Source organism: Amaranthus tricolor, chromosome 9 (genome assembly GCF_026212465.1).
Source record: "Amaranthus tricolor cultivar Red isolate AtriRed21 chromosome 9, ASM2621246v1, whole genome shotgun sequence".
NCBI lineage: Eukaryota > Viridiplantae > Streptophyta > Magnoliopsida > Caryophyllales > Amaranthaceae > Amaranthus > Amaranthus tricolor.
Window position 1 is genome coordinate 10,001 of NC_080055.1, and position 10,000 is coordinate 20,000.

Genomic DNA, 10,000 nt, shown 5'->3' on the forward strand with positions numbered 1-10,000 from the left:
TATACTTTAACCACAAAGGTAGGCAAAATTTTACAGTCTACTTAATCATTTGAAACCACAAGTAGCGTGATATAAGAGAAACTACAACCTTTTACATATTTTACGAACAAATGCAGATGAGCAATAATCAAAGCAGACTTCAAATTTCAATGTTGATTAGAGGATTCCTTAGACGTGTGACTGTGTATCCAGCGAAACTACCTAACAAATTGAAGCTAAGCTCTTGGACGTGGAAAATATTCAACCTATGTCTTCATGAAGCCCTAATTTAAAGCAAGTTAGTTGATGAATTGGTGCACCTCAATCTGCTCTCTTGACCAGTTTTCAATATTCAGAAGGGTGATATGTCAGCAGTAGCATAGCTGAAACCCGTGATATGGTCATTGAAATGTATATGCACACAAGAAAAACCTGCAAGATGTTTGCAACAGTACCAATTTGTCATGTTCATGTTGAAATGAAGAACGTTAAAGAATGACATAAAATAAAGAAAAAACATGTGATGATGATACATATCTATTATATATTTTTTAGAAAAGTATTTTTATTAAAGAGTCTATATAAAACAACCTTTGTTATTACAAGAATGATAATGCATACATCTGATTACGCCTTCATTTCGCACTACAGCTGCTATCAGGTACAAGCCCATTACTATGTGCAGAAGCAAAGTGTTAAAACAAACTGTTCAAATGGCTATTTTTCTCAAGTGACATTGAAAACTTTTACAATGAAATATTATTTTACTTGAGATCATAGTGCTTAATATTTGCCAAGACCGTTGTGCCGCAATCGTGTTGACGTATTGTAAGGATTTTTTAAGCTCAACATAATTGAAATATAGGCTACAAAAATTGCGAAACCATAACCGCAACGACAATTATAACAACCACAATCAAAACCGCATTTTCATGTTTGTGATTTACAGATAAAAAAATGTTTGTCTAGAAAGATGTTTAACACCATACTATATTATTAGGAGTTAAGACGTCAATAAAGTTTTAAAAAGGAGAACAATTCCAAGGACAATTCTTTACCACAAAGTTCTTACATCAACCCACGTAGATTGACTTATATTGCTCTGTCCCACTCATTTTGTTACATGTTTTACAATATGAGAACTTTTTGATGTAAATGTAGCAAAATAAGTGGAACGAGAAATCATAACTTAGTAGTAAGCATGGAAGTTGCCTAATGCGGATAATCAATATACGGAAAATGATCACGTCGGGAACTGTGAAGTAGTAGATGCAAATAAGCATGTGTTAACAAAGATAATCCTTATAATACCCTCTCATATGGAATGCATTAGAGGCACAACATGCAACCTGGTCCTTTGTATAGTTTCTAGTAAAGGTCATTGGCTATTCTCCTCGTTACCGTGGGGGAATCTAGGCTCAGGTCTAACGGTTATTTGATTAAAAATCTATCAATATTGAATTGTATGATATAATATAGTAATATAACACATGTAAAGTGTTCGACATACCACCTTAAACTAGTAACAGAAATAAAACAAAGTGCTCAAAACCCAAAAACGAAAAATTTCACTCACCACCTTTTCAAGCAGTTCCAGTAATCAATTTCTCTCTTTGGTCCAACTTTTTGACCTTAAGAAAACCAAATAGAGCTTGAAGGCCAAAAAATGCACATAGAGTGTACGCAACTATTGCAGGCACCTACCATTAATATTAGTTCTAATAAGTCAAATTTGAAAGTTCACATGAATAGGCATGCAACAGTAACTCAAAACAAATTACTTACTCGAATTGAGTGGAGGTAAAAGAGTGTGGCTAGATTAACCAAAGTGCCAGCAACTACAGCCTGTTACAATCATCAAATTAAGGCAACAATATTTCCTTATTACTGCATATAGCAATGAGAAGCATAGTTTAAACACAAAAGTCATCAATATTTCCCTTTACAGCAGCTTAAATTGGAATCTAACGATACAACCAAGTCCATCAATGAGCCAATAAAGTTCTTTTTATTAATTATGTATATGTTTATCTTCATGCTCAAAATTTTGCGGTACAAAATCTCAAATATGCAGCTTGAAAAACTTAGAAGAAAGTAGAGGTAAGAAATAAGTTATACATATTCGTAATGTGCGGACCCGACACGAAAATATGGGTTTGGGTCAAAGGTATAATCCCATTTTAGTAAATGGGTCGACACGACAACAAATTTTTTAATTGGATTAGGAAGCGTTGAAAGTTTGAACCCAAACTAAACCTGTTAACCCCATTCATCTAATTGAATTGCATTATTTCAAAGTTTTTCCTTTTAAGTTCATTGTTATTCATTGATTGTTGATTTTAAATCATTGATGAATTTACAAGTCTTTATTAGTTACTTATCTACCACATTAATTATTTTTATGTTTAAACATTTTGCATCAAATTAGGAAAAGTAAATATATGTAACAAAAAGATTAAAAAAAAAAAAACCAAACCTAACACAGATAGGGTTGGTTTGAAGGTTCCTTACGTGTCTATATAAATAGGTCAGTTTTGGGTTAAAGGGATTTGACCCGCCAACCTCTGAATCTGACCCGAGAGTGACACAACTCGACACATTTTCCAACTCTATGTAAACCATATATACCTTAGAAATCTGCACTACGACAAGAAAGACAAACTGGAGATTGGGAAATACAACCATATCAGTATTAACTTCCCATAAGTTTATTATTTAACTTTTTGCCTTTAGGTTATTAGAGTTCTAGCAATTTGAGCATAGTTCTTCACAAACTTGCGATAGTACCCTGTTATAGGACAAACAGGAGAGCTCACCAAAAGACTAGCCTATTAGGTGAGAGAGCCTATTTGCCTATAAGCCACACCAATTGCACTTTACAACCAATGTGGGACAAGTCTCATACCTTACAATGGACCATAACAATCGACCCCCCATAAGGCCAAAGTCCTTGTTGGGTCACGGCTACATTGGGTCACGGTTACGTTGGGTCACGGTTGGCTCTTCCAGGCCACCCACTCCGAGTCCGGCTCTAATACCACTGTTATAGGACAAATAGGAGAGCTCACTTAAAAGACTAGCCTATTAGGTAAGAGAGCCGATTTGCCTATAAACCCCACACCAATTGCACTTTACAACCGATGTGGGACAAGTCCCATAACTTGCAATAGACCATAACAAGTTCATGTATATGATTCCTATTCGTCAAAAGAGTATATTGCTAACATAAACTATGCGTAAAAATGAATTTAGTCACGTAAACTCACACATCCTATTGTCTTCTGAACGGTAGCTACACGCTGAAAAGATCTTTCAGACTCAAGAGCTCGAACACGAAGCTTCAAATCCCCTTTTTCCTATTAGATATTCAACACTGTGTTAGACTAGTAAAAAATGGAATAGTTTCGGTGTTTTCAAGGTCAAGGTCAATGAAGTAGATAATTACCAGTCGTTCAATTATCTCTGTGAGCTTCTCAACTCTATCTGCCTGTCTAAACAAGTTGTAGAGTGCCTGAGATTGCCTGTCCCATCTCTTTTGGAAATCCTATTAAAAAATAAAATTTGATGTAAATGTTGCATGCTTGCAAAAGTTATTGATTTTTTACAAGCTCGGAAAGGAGATTATTTTCTTTCAGAAGTTTACCTTCAAAACAACTTCAACACCAACTTCACGAAATTTAAGCAATTCTAGAGCATAGCTGAAAGAGAATAATAGAAAATTGCATTAATCAGAATTAAAATCATAAAATGGCTAGCAATTTAAATCCGCACTTACGGTCTCGCAATCTCAGTAATATCAAACCGAGGATCAAGCCCTTTCCCAATTCCATCTAAAACTGGTAAATGAAAAATACCAAATTGTCAGTCAAATTGGGTCATAAATGGAAATGAGAGGCAAATTCTGGAGGCAATTACCAGAAAATGCTCTGACAACAAATGTGAATGTCGCAGGAAATCTGAAAGGTTGATCTGCAGCAATAGCCAATAGATCTTCTCCTGAAAATTCATATCCCAAAATGGTCATCATTAACAACAGCTGGTATACATTCATTAAAAATCAACCATACAATCCAAATGGTTCATTTCATGAGGTTATTCATTCTTATCCGTAAGCTTAAGAAAAAATGTCTAGGAGATGAACATTGACTAGGACAATGACATGGAAAAATGTTACTAAAGTAAAATCTTTGAGGCCCAATGCAAGAGGCGAAAATATAGAAAGCCACAATACATGGTAAATCTGAGGTAACTATAATGATGTTTATTAAATTAGAGCTTTACCAATAGCAGCTAGGCGTTGCCTTTTCTTCTGAGTTTTCTCTTCCTTGCTTAGTGGCTTTTTGAATCCAAGTTCTGATGTTGCCATTTCCCTCTCTTTTTTTTGGGCAGCCAAACGCTCTTCAAAGCTGCATATAAAGTTAAAATAGTCATGAAGATTCCTTGTGAAACAACCATCTTACCACTCACGTAGATGCTACTTCAAACTTTTTTATCAAGAGAAGGTATGATGTAAAATCAGTCCAAGAACATTCTAAAGACTTAATCCTAGCTAAATCCTTTGAAGAGTCATCATTTGATTCTTAGGGGTTACATGGTCCTTTCATTAAGAGTCTTGCTTTGACTTGTATCTCAAGGGCTTGGTAGGCAGTTCAAAGTGCAGCAAAATTCGTTCTTATTGGTGCAAATGAGCTACGGTTTTCATACAATAAAAAGGGATGTTTTTTTTGAAATTCTTACCTAAAATAAGCCAGTCAAAAATTAGGCTTTAATTAACCTTAAAAGGGGAATATTCATGAGGATATTATTTCCTCATTTACTCGGTCAATAAATATGGCAAGTATTCTTTCCATCCTTTGTCATTTGCTGAATTGTTCCTTCATTATGGCTGAATTATTTCGGCCCTTCATTCCCTTCAATATGGTTGGTTCATGTTCATCTTTAATAGTGGAATTCAAGAAGACTAAAAGATTTGAAGCATTCCATGAGCAGCCAAGAGTTTTCGGATCTCAAGCATTACAAGGGACAAATTATTATCTTTCAATGGTTGGAATTTGAGGTGTTTTATTTTATGTTTTTATTAGTATGGATGTTTTGTTTTCTTTAATAAAGAAGGATGTAATTCTTGTAGTAGAATTCGAAAGGAGTTTCTTAGATTTCTGATTATGTTTTATTGTAATCACTTGATTGTTTGTAGTCAAAGTGAAGGGTCTTTTTTCTAGAATTTTCTTATGATTGTAAGCCTATATAAAGGCCTTATTTCGTGAATAAAATTATCAATCTGAATTCCAATCAAAAGTTTTGTCTTATGCATTTGTCTTATACTTGTGTTAAATATTTTGAATGATTTTCCAATAGTGAGGTTAATTTCTCATCGTTGAAGAAATTAGTGAGTTTGAAATAGTTCCAATGATACTAATTTGTATATGATTAATTCGAGTGAGTGTTCCTCAAATTAAAAATACACCCGAGCAAAATCAAGTGAGCGTTCCTTGCTTGCATATCCTTGATTCATAACAATCTAGTGAGTGTTCCTAGTTTATTCTTTTGTTTTTCGTAATAAAAAAAAGAAAAACAGACCTTCGAAACGTGTTTCGAAACCTTGGAAATCCTGTTCCAAAATACCTTTGAATCTTGTCCAAAAACCTTGAAACCTCTATTAGACCCAAAAACAGTCTTTCCCATTCGACATTATACCCACATAAATCCCTTAAAATCATTCCATTTTCATACCTAGAACTTCTAAGCCAAACACTCCTTTTCTAAACCTTGTAACATTTGGAAGCCCCTTTTAATTAATCTAATCCCTTTAGATTATACATCAAAGTACTAGTTGACCAACATACTTCATCTTCTTCATAAATAAGCATATGTACGCTAAATAGTACAAAATTATTTTTAGGATTTTCATTTGATTATGTCTGATTCCATATTTTCAAATAACTACATAATACATATCAAATTTTTTGTCAATCTATAATGCATTGCATATGAGAGGTTATTATAGGGAATATATATTTAGTGATTAACTAGTTTTATTAGTTCACTTGGAAAATAAGTCAGTACGGGGTTGTAAAGAAGTATATAAAGAGAAAAGGATATCAATAAATATAATTTTACACTTTGGATGAGTTTTGGAAAGCAATAAACCTCTTGAATGCTTATAACTCTGATCCGTTTAATTGAAATACTTAATGAACAACATTAATACCAACCATATCTCCATTTTAACCAAGATTTACGCCATTTTTACATTCTATCACTTCTTAGCTATTTTGTTCCTGGTTTTCATTAATATCTACTGCCATGACATGTCCAAGTTCATACCAGTCTCAAAATCCAGTCGTTATAAAAAGGATTATATATGGAGATGTAACACCCGTTGTGCAAACGATCCTTAAGACCTATCAAAGAAGGAGAAAAAGGGATGAGCTGGCCGTTTAATGGAATGTTTGTTATGTTCTGTTTATTTTTATTCCGTAAGCTTAGGCAGCATTTCTTTTCATGTTCTGTTTTGGTTTTATTTTGTAAGCTTAGGTGGCATTTCTTTTATGTTGTTAGGCTTAGGTGGCATTAGTGTATATCTATATAAAGCCATCTTGTATTGGATTTGGTGGTCTAGTTTTTGAATAAGAAATAAAGAGGCAAAGGAGTTTACACAGCATTCGAAGCTGTGTGGGAGTTTGCACGACACTCTAAGCTATGTGGTTCATCTACTTGTGTTTCCTTGTTCGTTTTGGTGTGTGTATTGCTGTTCTTGAGATAGGGAGTGCTCCAAGAGACCATCAAATACTAAAATTTACGAGACTTTTGAAATCCATAAGGTGAACCTTCATAGAATTTAGAAAACGATTGACTTTTTTGATAGAATGGTGGAGGAAGGAGAGAGGAAGGTGGAGTGAGTTGTTGTTGTTAAGTTCGTTAGCTATATTGGTGGCCGAGAGGGATGGCAACTATACCGACGGTGTGTGGCAATGAGGTTGTTGTGGAAGGGAGGCAACTAGGGTGACAGCATGGTGAGCGTAGGAGGTGAGATGGGTGGATAGCTTTTTATAAAAATTTTATTAAAATTTTCTTTTTTATTTTTGCTAAATGACCGTAAGTGATTTTGGATGCTAGAAGAAAACACCCCTTTTAGTTAAGATTATTCATAGTTAATCAAAAGTTTGTATTATATAGGAAAATAAGTGCAACGTTGTATTATTCATGATAAATTTTCCTAAATTTTAAAAAAACTTAATTTGACAGTTAATGCAACTTTAACGTTCATCTGCACTCTTACAAAGAAAAGACTTTTTATAAATGGCTTTTGACGAAATGAAATTTGTTGGAAGTTTTCTTTTTTCTTACAAAAAGTCACATTAAGACTTAGGGAAGGATATTAAAGTGGAAAGGGGCTCTTGATAGTAGGAGAAGGGATTCACCATGGGAGATGAAGGGAACATGTTTCGAGGAAGGGTAAACACAAAGGGGTTTGTTGGTTAGGGAAGAGGTTCAGCAGTAGATGGTTGGAGAATAGTCTACAGGTCGTCAAGGGCTTGATTCGTTGACCATTAGTTACTAAGCACAAGCCTACACACTACTCAGTTTTTCACTTTTTATCCTCTTTGAGACGTGTGCATAAAATTTAGCATATTAATAATTTTTGACAGTTTCTCTCGCTTTGTGACTCATAAGAGTGCTCAATGCAAAGCACATCTTTTTCAAGGCGAAAAACACATTTGGGTTCGTCTTAGAATGTGTGGTGTTAAAAAACATAAGTTTGTACTTTATTTGATTGGATTCTTAGCTGGAATTTGTTTTCTCAAAAAAAAAAAAAAACAACCTTCTTTCAAAGACAAACACACATCTTTGATGTGTGATACAAATCTAAAAAAAAAAAAACACTTTGCTTTGAAAGATACACACATCTTTGTCCATATCAAGATTTTCCATAAAGATCAACTATTTTTTTAAGCAAATAATGTTGTTGAGGTCGAAACACTTTTTGTTTGTCTTATGACACGCATCATGAAAGTTGAAATGATAGTACTCATTTCGAGTGTGAATCGTGTTACAAGGAAATGGTAGGCATAGTCAGTTTCAACTATAAAATAAATTTTCATTCATTTTGGATGTGTGTAGTGAATGTTGCCATGTTGGTACTTGTTTCGACCAGGTTCTCATAATATTCGCCCATTAAGAATAGTGATGTTAGAAATACGCATGCAACTACCAAATGTATTTTTAACCTAGAACACGACCTTTTTGTAAAAACAAACTTTGTTCGGTATGTACGCTTACAAAAATGTGCTATCAATCCCAGAAACTGTGTTTATTGGAAAACAAACTTTGCTGACCACTCTTTAGGGAACACAAATCACGACCAATATGCTATCTTTCGGGGCATTGACATCAAACTAAAACTGTCAAAATTTTATATAGCCAAAATGAACCCGAAACTAGATTGATAAAAAGTGGGTCAAAATCCGTGGTCACAATAATAACACAACCCTTGAGCTATCTTTCGTTATCTCACATGCGTAGGTGTGTACTTGATGGTTTAGAGGTAGGAGTGGGTAGTAAAGTTGTTTTTTTTGCACTAGTGCCATAAGCCACTATTTGTAAGGGCCAAGATTTCAGTTCTTGCAATCTTGCAAAAATTAAAAGATACTCACGGAAGTGAGGCAACAGGCTAAAATAAACGGCTCATCTTCAACCCTCCAACAAAACTTTAAAAACTTGATCATTCATTGGTTATGTCCATATTACAACAATATAGTATTAACTTCACAAATTCATCTATGTAATCTTCCAGATAAGGGTAATTTTTCTAATTCAGTTTGTTAAATTGTTCAACCCACTTACTCTTTTATCATCCTTATATCTATCATCCTTATATCTTGAAGCTAATTCAAGTATGAAAACATCCCAATGCACATTTTCTTTATTTTTTTACAAGAATAGGGATGAGGAATCCCATAAAAGAACAATAAAATATCATTAAGATTCATTCCTACAAAGATCGTCAATAGAAAAATCTGAGAACAAGCCATAGTATTTAGCAAAATGTGGCTAGGAACTTGGCTCTCCCCAAACAACATCTAAAGGAAGAGCTCCATCCTTAAAAATTCTTCAATTTCTTTGCATCCAAATGGACCAAAGAATGGAAAGGAGACAAATTCTCCAAAGAATTTTCAGGTCACCCTTAGCACTGAAACCTAAGAATTTCGTTCAAAGGAAATCTCTAATTTTCAAAGACTTTATTCAAAACTCCCCCTTCTCTCCTCTCCCCTGACGCTATAAAATCTCATCCACATGTCCCAGGCAAACTGAGAAACTTGCAGTGACGAAAGAGATATCATTATTTTCCATGCTATTATAACACTTTATGCACCGTTGAGGGTTGATCGATGATTGTGGATGTCTTTTTGGAAGGTTCTCCTAAGTGTTAAGCTTGCTCATGGCCACAAGCCAGGAAAAAACATAATCTTAAAGAATCAGAGAATAAGCATAGAAGAATTGAAGAGAAGAAAGAGAGAAAGGAACTCTGTTGTTAAAGTTCAGGCCTTGTAATCACTGCACAGTAATTTTTATACTAGCTAGCGATTACATGTACAATTCATTAAAACATATGACATTCATGTTAGCTAATGCATAACAACCTTTGATTGCGTCTAACTAGCTTCTTTTTCCTTCTACAACTCATTCGAGCTTCAAACAAACTAGCTTCCTGTTAACAACTAATCTCCTCATTAGCTCACAGCAATCATAACAGAAATTGAAGAGATTCTATAGCAATATGATCATCTTCCAGCTCTAGCTCAAGCTCTTATTAATTCGTAACAGTATGGTCATGGTGTGTTGCAAAACATGTAATTGCTTGAATGGGAATAGAGAAGGTTAGTGAAAGGGTGAAGAAGAGAGGGAGAGAGGAAGAGAGGTGCAAGTGATCAGAATTTATAAAGACAAAGGTTAGGGATGGTTTATAATGTTGGATTTTTCAACCTTGGGTAAGAAGTTTTGGAAAATTGCCCAATTCTAG

At 34.3% G+C, this 10,000-nt stretch overlaps 1 protein-coding gene across 6 annotated transcripts in view; it reads right to left on the reverse strand.

Annotated features, from left to right (window-relative positions):
* Positions 1-10,000, reverse strand: part of LOC130824245 (protein ACTIVITY OF BC1 COMPLEX KINASE 8, chloroplastic) — a 25,466-nt gene that overhangs the window by 115 nt on the left and 15,351 nt on the right. The window contains exons 13-22 of one of the 6 annotated variants that reach the window (XR_009046688.1): positions 4,261-4,385; positions 3,895-3,975; positions 3,755-3,815; positions 3,623-3,677; positions 3,425-3,523; positions 3,246-3,335; positions 1,765-1,824; positions 1,556-1,679; positions 571-654; positions 1-411 (exon numbers count right to left, since the gene is read on the reverse strand). The exon at positions 1-411 is cut by the window's left edge and continues 115 nt beyond it. Coding sequence is in view for 2 of the 6 variants with exons in the window: in XM_057689169.1 (XP_057545152.1) it covers positions 1,563-1,679; positions 1,765-1,824; positions 3,246-3,335; positions 3,425-3,523; positions 3,623-3,677; positions 3,755-3,815; positions 3,895-3,975; positions 4,261-4,385 (688 nt within the window). In the remaining 4 variants the exon portion in view is untranslated. The remainder of the gene's footprint in view (positions 412-570; positions 655-1,555; positions 1,680-1,764; positions 1,825-3,245; positions 3,336-3,424; positions 3,524-3,622; positions 3,678-3,754; positions 3,816-3,894; positions 3,976-4,260; positions 4,386-10,000) is intronic. The other 5 variants (XR_009046690.1, XR_009046689.1, XR_009046687.1 and 2 more) reach the window with 5 other exon arrangements.